The following is a 20,132-nucleotide window of genomic DNA, read 5'->3' as shown; positions in this document are numbered from 1 at the left end:
GAGGTTTTTTCTTCAGTGGATTTTTATCTAAAGAGACTAGTTCCAAAGGGTTTACTTTATATCCTACATTGCAAATTCAAGACATACTTCTTATTCAAGAATTTATTCTAGTTAATATAGACTGCAGTATTGGAAGACTTCTTTTTCAGGTTTTGTTCTCTTTAGATTGTTTTACATGCCCACACAGATTTCTTTTCCTGGTTGATTCTTTATACAGTCTAATAAGAACATTATTAATTTTCATTAAAAATTAGAAATTTCATACAATTTATAGTAAATGCCTTTAGACTTTTTATTTTAACTGCTGGCTTTTTTGTGTTTAATAATATTTTAATTAAATGATATCTTTTTCATACTGGCAGTATTAAGAACACAGTATATTTACTAAGTTATTAATAGAGTGACGGAGTCTAGTGCCTCTTTCACTCTCACGAGTGTCCTGGATTGCACAATAAATTATAGGGTCACCCTGGTTATTAAAATTTTTTAATATTTAAAATTATTCAAGGCAAAGTGTGTTCTATCAACTTAATCTGCAATCAGGAACAACAAAAAATATTTTGCGGTCAGAGTAGCAGTGAATTTTTAACAGGTAAAGAAAGGGAAGTAATTGAAGTCCAAGTAGAGAGAATGCTGTGAAAGTAAATATATCAGTAAGTTGAATACATGTTTGCACAGTGCTTTTCTGTGGTAACATAGCAATCTGTCGTCTCCTAAAAAGAAAAGAAAATAACAGTGGTATTCAACGTTTTTACTAGAATTCCATTTTACATCTTGACCTTGTATACAAACTCACATTCATACATATACACACTCACTTGTTCACTCACCTGAATTGAGTATGATGCACTCTGATATTTTCTGTTTTATTATTTTTAATTAAAAATAATAGTGGTCATGACCCAGTAAATTGATTTACTACCCACTAAGAAGTCACTACCCACAGATTGAAAACACTCCCCTTAAGTGTCTCTTTTAGAAACTGATACTGACTAGAATCAACAACAGTAACAGTTTAGAAATCATAACACTCCTTCTGTGGCAGCAAGTGAATTTTCTTTACTCATTGTATTCAAATGTTTAACTATAGATCATATTTTTCAATCAACTGCTCACCTTTGGTATTGAAAGTAAATTGGAAATTTCTAGCTACTTAAAATTAATGTAGGAAATATATTTTTACATATGCAAATATATGGGGGGGGCTTCATTTAATTATCTTCAGAATACTTCCATGATAATATTTTGGAAGTAAAACATGATGGTTGCTGTTCTACAACAACAGACTCGTCATTATAATTAAAGAATGACTTTTCCAGTGAGAAAAAAATAAAGAAATTGATACTAGACCCTTTTCAGTCAGTAACACTAATGCAATATGTCTGCATTCTTTTTTAGTGAAGTCATTGTTTTATTTTTCATACCATCCACTTTTAAGCGGAATAGTAGATTATGTGTTACTTAATGGGATCTTTTGCCTGTTTTCAGCTTTAATGGTATAATTGGCCATAGGGGCCTGCAACAACAAGCGCTAATGAACATATAACACAGTGCCAGGTGCTGAGTGGGTATATAAAAGCCACTAGAAAAATAATTCTTTTATTGTAGAAAGTGCTGTAGGAATTCTTTCTGCTGTGAGGGAAAGAAAAAAATAGTATTGTAAAAGCTTTTCAAGGTGTATTACTTGTCCTTTCATGAGTGTCTTCTGTGGTATCTTTTAAAATACTATAATATTGCATCTTCAAGAAACCACATCCTTTTATAGTGATTCATTCAACCTGAAAGAGTATAAGAAAATTTCAATCTTATTATGATTAAACTCTAAAGGAGCAAACCAGCTTCTAATTAAACCAAATACCTGGATAATTCCTCCAGACTAGGCTGTATGAGGGATACATAATGAGATATGACCCTGTATTAAAGAACTTAGGAAAGCATTATTGGCAATACACACAAAACTGTCAAAGTTAGAGAACTATTCAAGATACTGTACACATTAATAGTATATTGACTGTATGTGCTCTAGGAGTTCAAGTTGTTTGTTTAGTCTAGGCCTCCTTTCGAGGGGAGCTGGGAATTAAGTTGAGTTTGTTTTTTCCTACTGTTTTTTTTTACTGTTTGTCGCCTTGTTAAGTAGAGCCTCAAAAAGAAAGAAAAAGGAAGAAAAGATAGCTCATGCTGATATGTTTCTTACAATGTTTAAAGTGGGAGGGAAAAATAAAAACAGTAGTCAAATAAAATTTCCGTTCATTCAACAAAAGTTTTAGCTGTTTATTGTTGTACCAGGACTGTGCTAGCTCTGAGGCTATAAAGACCCTGCACTCCAGCTGCGTAAACTTAATGATGGTGATCTGTTAGGACAAGGACAAATGTACTGTTGCAGAAAGCTTTGTAAGGTTTCAGCTAGACCCTGAACGTGAAGGTTGAGTAGTTTTAAACAGAAGAAGAGATGAAGTAGGACATTCCAGGTAGAGAGAACAACATAGCGTGGGATAAAGGGATGGAATTTGGAGTTCAAAAGGTGTTGGGAGAATCAGTTGTAGGTGTTTGGGAAGATGATAACACCAGAAAGATGGGGTTGATGCTTTGAGTGCTTGCTAAAAAATTTAAGAAGTCATCGAAGAATTTTTTAAAATAAGGAAATGACGTGTTCAGATTTGTATTTGAAAAAGCTATTTCTCATAACAGTGAAAGATGGGTTTCTGTAGTTTCTTGGCTGTAACTTATTCTGTGGTACTATTCTTTTTTTTTTTTTACTGATGTGGTACTATTCTTCATTAAGAGTGTATGTCTGTATGTATTTGTCTGCCCAGTAATGTGTGATTTATTCAGGATTAGCAAGGTAGTGAATGGTTCAAGTTGAGTAAATTTTCTGGATAATGGATGACTAGTGTCAAAGTTGATTTCATCCTAACCATTTTTATGGTAGTGTTTCTAAAACGTTATTCCTGTTTTTGCCTTGCGAAACAGTAGACTGAATATAATTTAATTATTTGAGTATTTAGAGTCATGCTTACGGATGCTAATTGTTGTATTATGCCAGCAAAAATCGGGCTATTTGCCCACAATACTGAAAAGCGATTGGCTGATTCATTCACTAATTCAACAAGCATTTTTTTCAGCTTCTTGGTGGTTTATGTATTATGCTAAGTATTACAGAGATAAATTGGAACTTACAATATGGTAGAAGCGCATATATGCATAACTAATACAAAACAAATTTTAAGTGCCAAATTATAAGTGTGCATGAAATACTGTGGAAGTTAGGATGAAGAGGAAGGTATTTTCAGCTAGACCAGGGCCCAGCAAGGTTTTTGGAAGTAGAATCTGATTTGGACCTTGAAAGATAGTTAATTGAAATGGAAGTGGGGGCCAGGGGTGGGGAAGGAGCATGCCTGGGACTGTGTGGAAAGTTTATTGAAAACACTAGGAAGTAGGAGATAAGGGAATAGAGTTGGACAAGTAAAGGACATAGAATGCTAGAATGCTAACCCATGATGCTGGAATTAATTTTGTAGGGAGGAGCCAGTAAAGGTTTTTTTTTTTAAAGAATTTGTGTGAAGCTTTTAAAACTGTTTTTTAAATAAAAGTTAAAGGAGTTGGTGGGGAAGTGGAGAAATTGTAGATGAGGTCATTTTAGGAGTCCTGAACCAGGATAGTGGCAATAGGAATGTAAAGGAGGGATAGAAATGTCTGGATAATATTATGGAAGTTAAGTAAGCAGAACTTGGCAGATTAGTTAGAGGTACAAGAATAAGAGGAAAGAGATGGAGATGGGTCAAAGTTTTAAACCTTGTTATTGGGAAGATGGTTATACCAATAGAGTTAATGAGTCTGCTACCAGGGTGTTTGGTAAGAGAACGGTGGGCTTCGTTACTTCTCTGGCTGTCATTTATCTAGCAACACAACATCATCTAGGTATGTACTGTTAACAAAGCAAACAATCACACTTGCTCAATCAGTAAGTTTGTTTTTGGGAGAATGGAGCCTAAGAGTTTTGTACTATTGTAGCATAAAATATTTACATTTTATGATGCCTGCTTTTGCTGGTCATCGGTTATACAACTTAGGAATTCTGATAATCTTTTTTGACCAATATTTTGTTTTTCATAAAAGTGTTAACTAGTCCCCTAGCGTTCCTATTGGTTCTGTTACTTACCAGTTTTCAAGTTTTGTTTTGTTTTTTTAACAATTAACTTAATCTGGGTATTTATGTTTGAATTTTTTTAACTTGTCTAATATCTTTACATCCTTAGTTGTAGTGTTGTGTTTGTTATGATTTATGTTCTGACATGAATCTCTTGAATGCTGTTTATAATCTGGATTAAAATTTAGTAGATTTTACAATAAAAAAGTATGTTCTGGCCAGACCTAAACTGTAGGCAGATCCACTTCAAGTGACTTTATGGAAATAATAAAATAATACACAGATTTTTTTTTTTGGAGGTTAGGGCAAGAGGATGGCTTGCTGGAGACTGGTGGTCCCTCACTTAAGTAAGAAGTGGAAAAGTAGGATTTACTGTTTTTTTGTTGTGTCTGGAGTTTGAGGAATAAGGTTAATTCTTGCTGTCCAGTGTTTAAAGTATATATTTAATTGTGGCCTTAGCTGGAAGTTAGCTAAACCAGAAATTACCTAGTCAACACCATGTTTGTTAATAGTTCAGATTTTGGCTGGAATGTAAAAAAATACTTCAGAATTATAAAAAGCCAAATCAGATCTATTGGGATTATAGATTTGTGATATTTAGATTTACTCTTATGATTATTATGAACTCTATCTAATTTAAGTTGAACATGATTATATTAAAGATAAGTTAACAAATTTTTAGGTAAGGTCATTTCCTTAACTAATTTTGAATAGGAACAATCATTGAGTTACTTCTACTAAATATGAAGTGGTAATTTGGAAATACACTTTTAGAGGGCAGGGAATGTGATTATATTCAGGTGATTCTAAACAAATGTGATTTAGAGCAGATTTGCCATTGTGTATTTTAATGTTTATTCCAATTTTAGATATGTCTTTGTCTTAGAAAAGTGGTTGATATTCAATGCCTATTGGGTTTAGTAAAACAGCATGCAAATCCAACCTACCTTAAGGAGAAATTTTAAGTTTTTTTTTTCTTACCTGTTACCACAGGTACCTGTTAACTCTTAATTGAACAATAAACAGCTTATACCTGGGGGATTGTTAGTTTTTAGCTTTTTGCAACCTAAAAAAAACTAGTCTGCCTCCAATTTCTGTTTATAAAGATGTGATAAAGTTTCATATTTATGTTTAGCTTTTCCCTTCACATGGATAATGCTCAAAGTATCATTTTACTAATCATTCCCTCTACTTTGAAATAGCAGAGGCTTCTAGACATTGAATGTATCGATATGTACTTTTTCTTGTCCCAAGTAGATAACTTTCTTTGAACCAAGCATATAAAGCTGTTGCTACCCTTAATACAACCTCCTACTTTGTAGGGCAAACTCAAGCTACCTGACTCCTCTAGACTGATATTAAGCCATCAACTTAATACTTGCAGCAAAGGAAATCTGCTTTTCAAATACTTTTCACTTCATTCTCTTCTAGGTAGAATGTTAAATCATGCTATACCTAATTAACTTTGCCATAATTGCCCTGTGATTCTAGGTTAGTTACTGTTTTTAGTTATTGAGAATGGAAACTCCAAAAATAATGAAAGTAACTTAGGGTACTAAAAAAAAAATCCAATTTTAGAGTGAAAATATCAAGGGAAAATGATGATGAAAATATGCTTCTGAGGTTGCTAATTGTGTATCTATATGTTTAATTCTGATTGGAAGGGGAACATTGCTTTCATAACAATAAACTACTTAAACTGCTTTATGTGTCCATCTTGGGAAAAATGACTGGTTTGATTATGGCAGTGTAGGTAGGAATGAAGAGCTGGTGTTGGGAGTAGGGACGTCCTTTCCATTTTTAATGGGCTATATAGAGAGTGGGATTTAACGATTTTTCTCTTAATACGTATTTTTTTTTTATGGGCCAAGAGATTAAGAGGTAGAACTGAGGGCAGCCTTTCTCATTTAGGGTAGTTGTTACTCAGGACCCAGAACTGGCTACATAATTTGCAGGATCCAGTGCAAAATGAAAATACAGCGCCTCATGTTCAAAAATTATTAGGAATATCAAGACTGCAACAGCAGAGCATTAAACCAAGTATGGGACGCTATAAGACCGCACAGATCGAACACTCACAAAGTCTGTCTTGCAGGCGCTTTTTGCAAAGAGGAAAGTATACACTGAAGAACAAAGAATTTAGCTTCTCAACAAATGACTTTCCCAAACCCACATCCCTATTTTATACAGGCTAACATGTTTCTCCTCACCCCCTTAGTTGGGGCTGAGGGAAAGAAAATGCTGTTGGCACAGTCTTTTATATGCTTTTGGCTTATGAGCCTTGAAGGATAATGGCAGCAACTAGAATTGAGTTTGTTTATCCATCTCATACTTCTGCACCCCTTGGGACATATGCATCCTCTTCCTACCTCGCCACTGGGACCACCGTCTCCATCACCAGCTTGTTAATAATGGTGGTAGGAATGTTGGGCTTATCTGTTTATGTCATTTTTATCGCTACTGTTTTCCTGAATGAGCTCATAGCTACAATTGCATGCTCACCTTATACAGGCCAACTAGATGGAGAAGAAATTTTCTTCCCTCTAGTAGGGCTATAGCATGCCTCTTATTTTGGATGTGTATAATCTGGCCATTATACTAAGTTTGACTTTACCCTAAATATGCCAACAACCAGTTAGGAACAAAACAGAAGAAATAGGGCTTTTGACTAAACAGGCAGGGAAGGGTGATTGCAAATAACAGTATTTTGGTGGTGAATGTTAATTTAGTTATGATGTTAGTTCTTTACCATAGAGGCTTCAGATGTTTTTAAGAAATAAATCTCTATTCTTTGAGGTCATTTGTGTAGTGAATTAAAAAGAAAATGAAATTCATTGAAGCAGTTATTGTATATAATGGGCAGAAAGGTGGAAGTGGCAAAAGGACTTACGTTAGAGCCCAAAGTAAATTACTTTTCTTCTATGTATAAAACTAATGTCTCAGAAAACAGATTTGAATTTGTATCTGTCGTATTATTTATTGATTTGCTTTTTGCTGATCCAGTTTAGTTCTTTAGGTACAATTGTTGTTTTGTTGTTGTTGTTGTATTTCGTAGCATAGCAGTATGATGTTCTTTTTGAGGGCTCATAAGTCTGCTGTATTTCTGTCTCATTCCTATTTGATCAAAACAGCTGTTTTACTGAAAGGTATATTCTGAAAAAATTTTTATATGACCTTACAGCTCAGCTCAATTCATTCTTCTTACAAGTAAAATATTACTACCAGTAGCAATGTAGATCTTTTATAAATCAGATAACTTCAAAGTTTTTTTTTTTATAGTCTTCCGGTTAAAATTGATCACTTTAAACATGTCCTGCCACCCTAAATAGGAAGATCTGAGTAACTGGGTTTATTCATTTCTAAAGAAGTATTTATACTCAAGAAAAAGAAAATTAAGAATTTCTAAAATTAATCTAGTATTTTTTGTAAATTTCAAGTATAGAAACAATGTTAGATTTAAAATACTTTGGAACAGAAAAACGGTATGTGTGTGCTTTGATTTTTGACAGTACCAAGTAAGTGCAAATAAAATTCTGTTGTAAAGAAAGGCTTTGTATAAAGTTATCTATTTGACAGATTATTCATAGAAACAACTTCAATAAACCTTAGGCTATTTGTCAGAAATATTGATGAGCTGCATTATACTAAAACTGACTGTGTTAGTGATGTTGTTTTTAATGTTCTAACAATTCCTGGTACAGTCCAGAATAAAACTGCTTTTTCCTCTAGAGACAATAAAATCTGTTAAATGAGAACATTTTGTATAATAGACATGTTTGTACATCATCTTTTTCATTTAGTGGAACATTTTGGAATATTCTTTTTTTTATATACAGATTTTTCTAAAATTTTGGGCAGTATTGTAGGGGTGATGGTTGGATGTTGATATTAGAAAAAATTATTCCTGTCAAATGTATTCATATTTTACTTCCTAAAATAAATGACATTTCAAGGGGTAAAAAATTTTAAAGTGATGATGGAGATATTAAGATACGGAGATACTTATGTGTAATTACCAGAGTCCCCTGGTTTTTAATATCTTAACTTTATGGACAAGTTTCCAAGGATTCCCAGTTCATGTGATTCCCTAAACTTATGTGGAACTCTGGATACTGGAGATTCTCAATCATTTTCTGACAGAGTTGTCCTACTTTCCAAAGTCATAATACCATCAAATACTAATTACTACAAAAACTATGGTATTCTCACTTAAAATTTAGATCTGATCATTCATAAAAACAGCCATAAACTTAAGAGTTCCTAGGGTTCATATAGTATCAAAAGTCAGAAAAAAAATTTTTTTCCCTCGATTAAAGTCAAAAACATTTCTATACCTGAGTAAACATTTCCAGTTCCTTTTTTTTTTTTTTTTTTTCTCCTGTACGCTGGCCTCTCACTGCTGTGGCCTCTCCCGCTGCAGAGCACAGGCTCCGGACGCGCCGGCTTAGCGGCCATGGCTCATGGGCCCAGCTGCTCCACGGCATGTGGGATCCTCCCGGACCGGGGCACGAACCCATGTCCCCTGCATCGGCAGGCGGACTCTCAACCACTGCGCCACCAGGGAAGCCCTCCAGTTCCATTTTTTAAAGTATCACAGCATCTACATGTAACTTAAATGCTTTGTAACTGATAAAACATTCTTTTGCGTGCTTCCCCATCGCCCTCTGTCCTTCTCCCTCAGTTTGCTTTACACACCTAACATTAGCATTCTGTGAACAAATATTTAACGGATTGTTAAAATGTATTTTATTTGTATCCTACAGTAATTTATTTACATTTTAAAAGGAAATTTGAATACAGTGTGGCAATTTTGACAACCAGCAAGCTCATCAAAGTAAGATTCTATCTGTAATCTCATGATATACCAAATGCTTGCTCTGTTCCACGTAACAGGGACAGGGATTGTGTGTAGTTTACCTTATAGATAGGGAAAGAGTAGCTGACATCTAGTAGCACTTAGCCCTTTGAGTTCCTTAAACTCTTTACTTCTAGTGTATGAATTTCTTTAAAATTCACCTAAATTCAAATTGCTCACCAAAGCAACTAGGAAAAAGAAAGTGCTGACTACAGAGTATGTGTTACCTCATTCTTCTTACTGGTTATGAAGAACCTAGTTTCTGCATAGAAGCTAGACTGGCCAGTGAAGAATTTAAGTTTGACTGCTAGCAACATTCATTTAAACAAATGATACAGAAATGTTCTACAGGAACTATAGTGTATATTACATAGCGGTAGAACAGATTTCTGTTCATATGCTGTCTAAATGTCAAAGGTTAAATTGCTGGGTTTTTCTTTATTTTTCACTCCAGAAGTATTTGTTGAGTTCCTACTATGTGCCAGACTCTTAAATGAGCTAACTAATGAGAACCTTGTAAGATTTTTCTGTTCCAGATTTTGGTTGTTTAACTTTGAAGTAGCCATTCTTTAATACTTGACTTCCTATATAGTTCTTTACTTATTAGATTCTTCTTCTGAGGATAAACAGAGAAAGACTGTAAGACCTAGATTTTACTTTTAAAGAAGCAGGTGACAGGAGGCGAAAAACAGTGGCTTGAATGAGATTTAGGCTTCTCATGGTTTTTAATTTTCTATATGACATTTCTGTTAGCATTGCCACTTGACTACTGTAAGAAACTATGTTTATTGGTTTTATAATAGTAGCATCTATTCTTTTGGAACCCAGACTTCGAACAGTTCATTTCACGCAATCATTGAATAGCTAGTTCCTATTCTCTCTTACCTAGAATTTTTCCAGGGGATTTCATGTGACAGGTTAAGAGAAGAAAAGCCATTTGGACAACTCTTCTGTTACATTTGTTTCCCTCCCCCTTGGATCCCTAGAGATAAATTCTTACCATCTCTTCCTGCTAATTGACCAGCAGCACCCTGGAATATTATCATCCCTTTGTCTAAAGGAATGGCGTAGTTTTATTCAAAGAATAAAATGTTATGTCCTGTCTATTCCTACCTATAAAAAATACCTTTTTTCTTTATTAAATTAGATTTTTTTTGTAATAAATGATTGAAGGAAAAGTCAAGTAACAGAAAAATTTCAAGAACAGTTAGCACTAGAATTTTGATCCACTTTAATGTAAAAATCTTGTTTTCCCCTTTTTTAATCACATTTTTAAAATAAGGTATAGGAGAAAATATAAAAGGAAAAAAACGTAACAAATAGCAGTTAACTTCTGGTCCATTTATGAACTTATGTGAGGTAATCTGGATCTGTATTTGTTTTCTAGGAAAATAAAACATGTGCTTGTTTATGCAATACAGATTGAGTTTAAAAATGAAAGTTGAGCATTGTTTGCCCTTTCAGATGTAGGGCTAGCATATAATTTTAAGAGCTATTTATTATTATAAAATTCAAAGTGAATTGGTATATAAAATTGATTTTTCATTGAACTTTTTTGTTTTCAAACCATGTGAGATCTGATTAATGGAGAAGTAATCAAATGCAAACTTAATGATCTCACATAAAAGGTTATAGTTTTCCTGGAAATAAGATTTAACCAGATGTTAATGTATATATATGATCATAAGAGAAAAGATTACATTGCTGTAATAATTGACCAATTTAGTCATTTCAAGTTATTTTAGTTACATTTTCTCAGTTCTAGTTTGATATGGTAAAGCATTATTTGAAAAAGGAGTGCAGGAAGAGTGTATGCTGATAATATTACTGCTGTTAGAGAACCAGCTGCAAGTTAGTGCATGCTTTAGGGAATACAAATGAATACAGACTTTTTCTAACTTGATTTAGATGGTCTGACCTCCCTAGAAGTATAGTATGTATATATACTTGGAATATATGAGAAATGTTAAGTCTTTTTCTTCCCTTTTTTAGCTTTAGATTGTAAGCAAAAGAAATCAAGGTCAAGATCTGGAAGCAAGAAGAAAATGCTAACATTACCTCATGGTGCTGACGAGGTTTACATTCTCCGATGCAGGTATATGCCTATATTGCCAAATCGGCTCAGTTTCTTCAGATTTTGCTTTGAGACATATTAGCTGTTTTATTTGGGATTTTTAGTTTGTGGCAGAAGGTGCATTCTCAAAAATCAAGTTACAAATGAACTTTTGGAGACAGACTTAAAATCTTATATGGCTCATAATATGCTATACTTCAACAACTAATGAATCAAGGTTTTTACATTCGCTAGGATACTGTGATTTGTAAAAGTGTCTTTTGTTTTTGTTGTGTTTTATTTGTGTGCTTTGTTTGGTTTAATTTGATATTTTTTTAGTTGTCTTGAGTTCCTGCTTATTGGGAATATATTTTCTCTCCACTCATACTTCTAAGTGTAGCTATACAAGCTCATTCACACCTTCCATACTCATCTTCATGCAGTTTAAGGAATTCTGAATTGGGGAGTGGTCTTTTGAAAAGAATAGTGCATTTTGGAATTAAGAGTTGTTTTAAATATATTAAGATGTGTAGACGTTAAGACCTTTTAATTAATTTTAACCTAATAGTAATGTTCCCATCTCTACAAATATTAGTGGAGTTATTATGAATTGGCAGTTTTGATATTGTATTAAAACATTTTGACTTTATAGGTGTTTAGAAACTATTGTCAAGTACTATCTCCAATACAGAGTAAAGTTTGCTCCTGTGTTTATGGATTTTATGGGAATTGGTTTTAAATAAAGGGAATTGGTCATGTTAAGAGACTGTTATCAACTTCTTCTCTAGGTTTTGTGGCCTAGTCTTTCGTGGACCATTGTCTGTTCAGGAAGACTGGATTAAGCACTTACAACGACACATTGTAAACGCTAATCTTCCACGGACTGGAGCTGGCATGGTGGAAGTCACGTCACTACTCAAAAAGCCTGCCTCCATTACAGAAACTTCATTTTCTCTACTAATGGCAGAAGCAGCTTCGTAGAACAAGAAAACCTTTTAAATAGCAAATTTGAATTGGATGTAAATTTGAAATTCTTTGTCTTTTTTTTAAAGCCACATTAAATTATCCGTTTATAAATACTAAAGCAGGAAAATGGGGAAAAGTGAATGACAGTGACATCAGAGCAAATTGAGTGCTTCAAACAGTAAGTAGTCTCTATATTTTGTATAGGATGGGAGATGTGTTTCTGAGGTTTACTACGTTTTGTCAGTTAACTGTGTTCACTCAATGATAGATCAGTACACGTAAGCAGTCATTAATAAACTGTTGCACATGGATACTTAAAGACAGACTTATTGGAAAATTATGTTTTCTGCAGTGTTACCAGAATCAAGGTTCTGTTTATTCCCCACAAGACTTGCATTGAAAATTAAGATATTATATTTTGTTTGTATATATTTAGTGTTTTGTATAATACCAGGAACCGCCAACTAAATTTACTCAACTTAGGGCATTAAATATCATGTACTTCATAGTTTGAGACTGTTCACTCAAATAGGGCAGAGTACTATTCTATCTAGATGTGTAAGTGTTTTTTTAAAATCACATGGAACGGTTTTTTTTATACTAAAAAGTGGAGGGAGATTTGTTTAAACAAGTATTTCTAAAAGAAATATGTACATAGTCCTGGAAATTATTCATGGTAAGGAAATATTCTTTACTCCAGTTGCATTTCTCAGACAATAAAGTGGTGCATCCATGCTACCTCCTACTTTGTCAACAAAGATGCTATTTACCCTTTACATTTTTGTATCATAATAGATTTTAAAAATCTAATGTTCTTTATTGCAAGACATCCTTTTGTTAACAGATTTGTTTCTTTTTAATGTTTTACCTAAAATTTGACATGCTTACAGGACAGGTTTGCCTCTTACTTTATTTAACATTGTAGAAATGTAATTAATAAACAATGCTCACTACACAGTTTAGAATAGGCTTTCTCATTTATATTCTCCTCCAGATTTGATCAGTTAGCAAAACTTAATACACCAATTGAAATATTTCTACATATGATGAGAATGTTTACAATTTAAATTTTAGAACTTGTTTTGGATGTGACTATATGTACGAAAATCGTGTAACACTATGCTCATGCTAAGAACCGACATAATGGAATTACTGAAATAAATGTGCTGTGAGGAATGGAAAATATGGTGCAGATGTCTTGGTCATGATAAATTGTGATTCTCCTTTTAAACTCTTCCCAAAAGCAAATTAATTATTTTAATCTGAAATTAAATTCCTTTACAAATAACAGTTTTTGTATGCAAGCACCATTTCATTTTATTTCATGTAGTATGGCTAATACTATAGTTGAAACAAGGATATGCATTGATACTTTTCTTCGTATGTAAATAAAGTTAAGAGCAGTTAAAATAAGGAGTATTTTGGTAGAGTATATACATACCTCACTGCCAGTGAAATTGCTTTCCTATGGTATATCTCCTTACCAGAAAAATCTCTAAATAAAAAAAGACTTAAAGAAAATTATAATGTCTATAGTGTGAAACATTTCTTATTTTTATCACTGGTGGAAATGGTCCACTTGAAGTTGTGTTTCATTTGATTTATGTTGTTTATACTTAGCAGGTTACTTTATTCACATACTTCATATGTAAAATTAGGAAATTGAACAAAATGGATCATTCCCAACCAATGGTCTCCTGATCCCTGGGTTACTAGATAAGGGGAAAAGTACTTATAAGTTATTCTCATTTTTCCAAAGGCCTCATAGAAACTGTTTGCTTCTCTATAATGGTGAGTCTAACTAAAACATCAAATTTCTTAACTTTTGACTGAAAATTTACCAAGTCTGTGTATACCAGTATTCTCTTACTGAATAAGTTTCATTGATATGAATATATTCTATATTTAAATAGAATATATATTTTTCATTGGAAGTCATACTACTACGTAGCAAGTACAGTTCAGAAATTAAGGGGAAAAAAAAAGATTCCTGGTGGGAAGACTAGCAATCACTAGAGCCCCTTTCAACTCTAATGTTTATAGTTCTTTGATTTAATTAAGCCAACTATCAAGATGTAGGAATATAAGTAGCTAGTTTGACCACAGATTTCATAAGCAAACCTAGATTACATTTTTTATGTTAAACTATTTCTAAAACAATATTTCTCCTTCTGGATATAAAAAGAATTAAATCATCAAAATACAATAATTCAAATTGGAAACAGTAAGCTAGAGGGATGCCTGAAAAGTAAATTAAACAAAGAACATTTTTCATAATAAAGATATTTGGGTTTCAAAATTTTAAAAACTTCTTAGGGAGCAAAGTTTGTCTTTTATTTGGCAACTAGAAAGTTAATGATATATTTTAATTTGGCTTCCACTGGAAGAAAATTATAAAATATTGTCTTAAGTTACATGATAGAGTTTCATGTTAAAACATGCACTATTTCAGTATTCAGTATTGCTGAATTTTCTTTTGTAATTCCTTTATTATTGCCTAAGATGTTTGAGCCTCTTTTGTATTTGAGCTTCTTTTTCTTTTTTAAAGAAATCTTGTTAAAAGCATTGATTTATTTAATAGCATCAAGACAAAAAAAGTTAACTTCTTCAAAAGTAGTATTTTCCACTATGCTTCTTTAGAATATATTTAGAACCATGGCATAGCTATAATATCTCTTATTTTAGATTTCACATGCTTAGTTACGGGTTAGAGGGAATGATAGTTTTTCAGTAGTAATTTAATTAGACAAAGTTTCTTTTAAGGACATACACATAACCTCTCAGGGACTATACAGTTAAAACATACTGGTCCAAAATATAGCTTTGATTTTTTTTTTCTTCACTAAAAAATTGTAATACATGCTCTTTTAGAAATATTAAGAAAATGAAAAAGTAAAAAATGGGGAAAATCTCCTGTGGTATTATGACTCAAACACATTTACTTTTTTTTTTTTTTTTTCCTTTCTGTATATGATCTTTATTACATTCTGGTAGTTTTTGTCAATTCCTATTTTGGGTACATTTGTCACGATGGAGTACTGAATACAGTTTATCTGCATCATTATATATGACTGTGTATGACCTTCATTCTGAAACACATTTACTTTTAACAGCTTGTTACGTTTCTCATATTGTTTCAATATAGTTATGAATGTAATAATATTATAATTTATCCCAGTATCCCATTTTCCCAAGTTTATTTGAAATTTAAGTACTGCATTGTATAGACTAACCTTTGAATACTCAATCTTGAGCATTTTCCACCAACAACAACCAGTTCTCTGATTCTCCAGACACCAGTTTGGTGTCGAACAGTTCAAGTCAATTCTGACATTAACTACCTGGAGTTAGTGTCAGACTCCATGGGTTAAAGGGCTCAGTCCCACAAGACTGCCCACACTTGAGATGCCACTCACAAGTATCAGGTCACCCATACTTGTGATCAGCTGGCTATAAATCAAAGGTTGCCACAACCCACTCTTCAGGTTCAATAATTTGCTAGAGTGGCTCAGAGAACTCAGAAAAATACTTGAGTTCAACAGTTTATTATAAAGAACATAACTCAGGAACAGTGAAATGGAAGAGATGCATAGGGCAAGGTGTGCTGGGAAGGAGGTGGCATGGAGCTTCCATGCTTTCTCTGGTGCGCCACCCTCCCAGCACCTTGATGTGTTCGCCAACCCAGAAGCCCATCCCTTAGGGGGTTATTATGAAGGTTTCATTATGTAGGCATAATTAATTAAATAATTGGCCATTGGTGATTAACTCAATCTCTAGCTCCTTTCCTTTCCCTGGAGGTTTCGGCAGGGTAGCGGGACAAAAAACTCCAACCCTCTAATCATGCCTTGGTCTTTCTGGTGACCCACTCCCATTCTGAAGCTATCTGGGGGCCCCCAGCCACCAGTCATGTCATTAGCTTATGAAAGACACTCTCATCACTCTGGAGATTGCAAGCGTTTTAGGAGATGTATGCCAGGAGCCAGGGACAAAGACCAAATATTTATTTTCTATTATATCACGCTAGATGTAAAGCCTCTATGTGACAAAAACTAGTCAGCATCAATGATATTTCAAACCATGGACTATAATTAAGCATTTACCCCTGGTATGGAAGGTAGCTATCCAATTTATTGCAAAAATGGGAACTTGTTTTCTTATTCTGAGGGCCAGTCAAGTTCAGCTATTGATTTTTAGTCAATAGCTCGTAACTTTAATTTCTCGATTCTTTAGCCTACATTATAGACATAGGTACAACCTTCATTTTTCTTGATTACTTTGATTACAAATAATTGAATAATACTTTTAATTGCTTAGGTGTAAACAACAGTAACAAGTAAAACTTACAGAATTGATACCTCATTCTTACATTAAGTCAGAGGTCAAGGTGAACAAAGAGTGGGATATAATCTAGTAAATAATCACTAGGGTTTTTCCTTTTTATTAAAGTTTTAGACAAGAAAAAATAAATGGACTTCCTTCACAGTAAAAATTTGTCATATTTCTATTCTAGTCTTGTTCTTCTATTTTATAGACTTTTCCTTTTTAAAAAAACACAAGATCATGCTGTGTAGAAATTAACCCTTTATTCTCTTAGCTGTAGATCCACAAGCATTTTCATACCACTACATATTATTCTTAAATATACTTTCAATTTTTGCATAATGTTCCATTGTACCACGTGGTATTTACACCTCCATTGTTGATCATTTTATGTTGTCTCTAGGATTTTGGAATTATAAAGAATGCTTTTGACAAACATTTCTTGCAGTACGTTGTACACATCCAAAATTATTTTGTTAGGATGAACTTCTAGTAGTAGAATTGGTAGATTAAAGAGTTGGATATCGCTCACACATTTGAGGCTTTATATATGAATTTCCAAATTGTTATACAGGGAGGCCATTATAACTTTATGCTCCTACCTGCAGCTTATGAGAATGGCTTACAATTCCTTTCATCCTTGCCAGTGTATTTTTAAAACTTTGCTTGTTTAGTAGGTAAAAAGTAGTATCTTGTTCATCTTTAAGTGACAAATGAAAACAAAGTAAGTTAATTTTTTATCACAAAGGCATTAACTTTCTGATTTAATATAATAAAAATACATATGAATATGTTTTACTAGATAATGTGTCTAAAATAACTTCAACTTTGATTTTGTCATTCGCCAGTAGTATAATAGAGAGTATAAGTGCCTTTATACTTTGTAGTCTTTCAAGCGATCTTTGACTATTATTTATTCCAAAAGTTTGTTTGTATATCAATATGCATTCTTCTTTGAGTTCCGTAGCACTTCTCAGATACTCAGAATGGGCCGTGACGCCTCTTCCTCCCCAAAAAGTAAAGAATAGCTACTTTAAAAGTATTATGTGTTGCCATATCAACTGTCAAATGGTTTATATTTTCTATTATAATTCTAGGCAAATTCCCAAAAATCTTCTGGCACAGGTTTTTTGTTTTTATATGGTTGGAAGAAGAGATAGTGTGAATTATTTTGCTTCTTCTGAACAAACTGGTAAAAAAGATTATTATTTGTTTTTTTAAAGATATAAACCTAGAGAGTTGGTTCTTTCTTAAGCTATTAAGGTCAGCCTCTGGAATTTCATTTTTCTATTGACGAGTTTGGCAAATTTCAGCAAATACTTTAAGGAGCTTTTCGGTAATGTTTAGTCCCATTTACAACTTAAAACTTCAAAAAAATTTTAAACTTCATTTATAAAATCAATATATTGTTTCTATTTTGAGAATCTCAGTACCCTGATTTAAGACCTTCTGAAGTATATAAATATCTTTTATAAATACAATAGATTAAACTCTTAATAAACGTGTAGAACCTTAAAGTCTCATGAATATTTCAATGCCTCGTATAACTTAGTAACATTTTTACTTAAAAATCACAAGTCAAAGTTGATTACTCAACTACACATTTTAAGTTGAATTTGGAAAGCTGAACTGTTAGTCTAATAGGCCAGATTTTCTTAAATATTATAAATACCCCAAGTTTTTAAAGCCTGCGCAGATTGCTTCGTGCCAGATTATTTTTTGAGGTGAAGTTCATAAACATGTTACCATTTAAAGAAATATTGTAATTACTACAAGAACAGAATGTAGAACATTGCCTGCACCCCCAGAAACCTCCATGTTCTCCACCCCAGTTAAATTCTCTCCCTCCCATTACCATTATTCTGACTTTTCTAATAATCGTTTGTTGGCTGTTTTTAAGTTTGACTTCCTAGGAATGCATATAGTTCAGTTTTGCCTGTTTTTGTATTTTACAGAAATGGAATTATACCACAAGTATTCTTTTGTGACTTGCCCCCTTTGGTTAACGTTATCTTTGCATTTCATCTCTATTCTTCCCATAGCTGTAGTTTATTCATTTTCATTGTTGTATATTATTGCATATCTATATATGACACCATTTAATTATTCATGTTTATTGTTGATAAACATTTGGGTTGTCGTCATTTGGTTGCTTTTTGGCTTTTAAGAGCTGTGAAGCTATGAACATTCTTGTCTGTCTTTTAGGCATCTGCAAGTTTCTCTAGGGTACATGCCAAGGAGTAGAATTTTTTGTCATAGAATATATGCCTCTTAGACAAGGACAGACTATTTTCCAAGATGATTGTACACATTTGTACTCCCACATGGAGTTCATAAGAGTTTTTGTTCCTACCTTCACTAATACTGTTGTCAGACTTAAATTTTTGCCAGTTGGTGAGTGTTAATGTTATTTCATTGTGAATTTAACTTACATTCCCCTGATTTCTATCAGATTGATTATCCTTTTTTATGTTTGCTTATTGGCCACTTAGATTTCCTCTTTTGCGAAATGCCTTGACAAATTGCCCATTTTTTTATATTGGAGTATCTGTCTTGTTTCTTATTGACACTTAGGAATTCCTCTAAGTCTTAGGTTATATGTGTTGTAGATATCTTCTACTTTGCACTCTATTTTTCCACTTACAGTTATAGTGACTGTCGATGAACAGTTCTTAATGTAATCAGATAAATCCTTTTGAATTTCTCAAATGTTCTTGTTTGTCCAAAGATGCCTATATTCGCTGAATTCTTGAAGGATATTTTCATCAGGTATGGAATTCTATCTAAATTGGCAGTTATTTTCCCCCTGCATATTGAAGTTTTTATCCAGTGTTTTCTGCTTCATTCTTGCAAGTTCAGCTGTTGCTCATTTTAAAATAAGCTGTCCTGTATTTTCTGGCTGCTTTCAAGATATTTGTCTCTATCTTTAGTTTTCTAAAGTTTTGCTATAAAATGGCTTGATGGGAATGTCTTTTGTTATTGTCAAGTTTGGGAACTCTGCTGGGCATCTGGAAATTTTCTAGACCTTGTCTGTAAACTATTATTTCTGCCTCATTTTCTCTCTCCCTGGTTCTTTTGGGACTCCAATTAATGTGTGTTAAATCCTTCTCACTGCATCCTCTGGGTGTTTTACTTTCTCTTTCCTGTTTTCTATCTTTGTCTTTTGGTGTTACATTCTAGGTAGTTTCTTTTGCCCTATCTTCTAGTTTACTAATTTTCTCAGTTACTGTTAAATCTCATCTACTGAGATCTTAATTCTGGTTATGATATTTTTCAGATCTAGAATTTCTGTTGGTTCTTTCCAGATACGTTTTTTATTGTTTCTAGTATCTTACTTGGCTATTATGTCTTTGAATATCGTCTACATAGTTACTTTTATATTCTCCCTCTGATAATTCCAGAATCTAAAGTAATTGTGGATCTGAGTTTATTGATAGTTGCTTTTTCTGTTTCTTGTTCATGGTGTCTTGTTTTCTTATGTGCCTGTATGTTTAACAATATGCTGAACGTTGTATTTGGAAACTGTGTTGAAGTTTAGGATAGTATTGTCCCCTATAGGATTTTTGTTTACTTCTGTCAGGTGCCTAGGGGTACGACCAGTTTCTAACACCTTAATCCAAGTTCAAGGTTTGCGTTTTCCTGGACTATCCTGATGACCCAAAGTCAGATTGTAAGAACTGTGTCATGGAAAGGTTTGCACACCTCTGGTTTCACCTTCTACCCTGTGAATGTAGTTTTCTTTTCCTAACCCAAGGCCATCGAATGTGTGACTTGGTTTCAGAACTATTTCC

The 20,132-nt window shown here is 33.2% G+C and overlaps 1 protein-coding gene across 7 annotated transcripts in view; it reads left to right on the top strand.

The window, feature by feature from the left end:
- Nucleotides 1–14,461, top strand: part of ZNF644 (zinc finger protein 644) — a 115,761-nt gene extending 101,300 nt beyond the window's left edge. For all 7 annotated transcript variants that reach the window (XM_079924687.1, XM_079924691.1, XM_079924690.1 and 4 more), the window contains 2 exons: nucleotides 10,995–11,097; nucleotides 11,844–14,461. In XM_079924687.1, the coding sequence (XP_079780813.1) occupies nucleotides 10,995–11,097; nucleotides 11,844–12,036 (296 nt within the window). In that variant the 3' untranslated portion in view covers nucleotides 12,037–14,461. The remainder of the gene's footprint in view (nucleotides 1–10,994; nucleotides 11,098–11,843) is intronic.
- The last annotated feature ends 5,671 nt before the right edge of the window (nucleotides 14,462–20,132 follow it).

This window comes from Stenella coeruleoalba (assembly GCF_951394435.1).
Source record: "Stenella coeruleoalba genome assembly, chromosome: 1".
In the NCBI taxonomy this organism is placed as follows: domain Eukaryota; kingdom Metazoa; phylum Chordata; class Mammalia; order Artiodactyla; family Delphinidae; genus Stenella; species Stenella coeruleoalba.
This window is presented reverse-complemented; position numbering and strand designations above follow the sequence as displayed.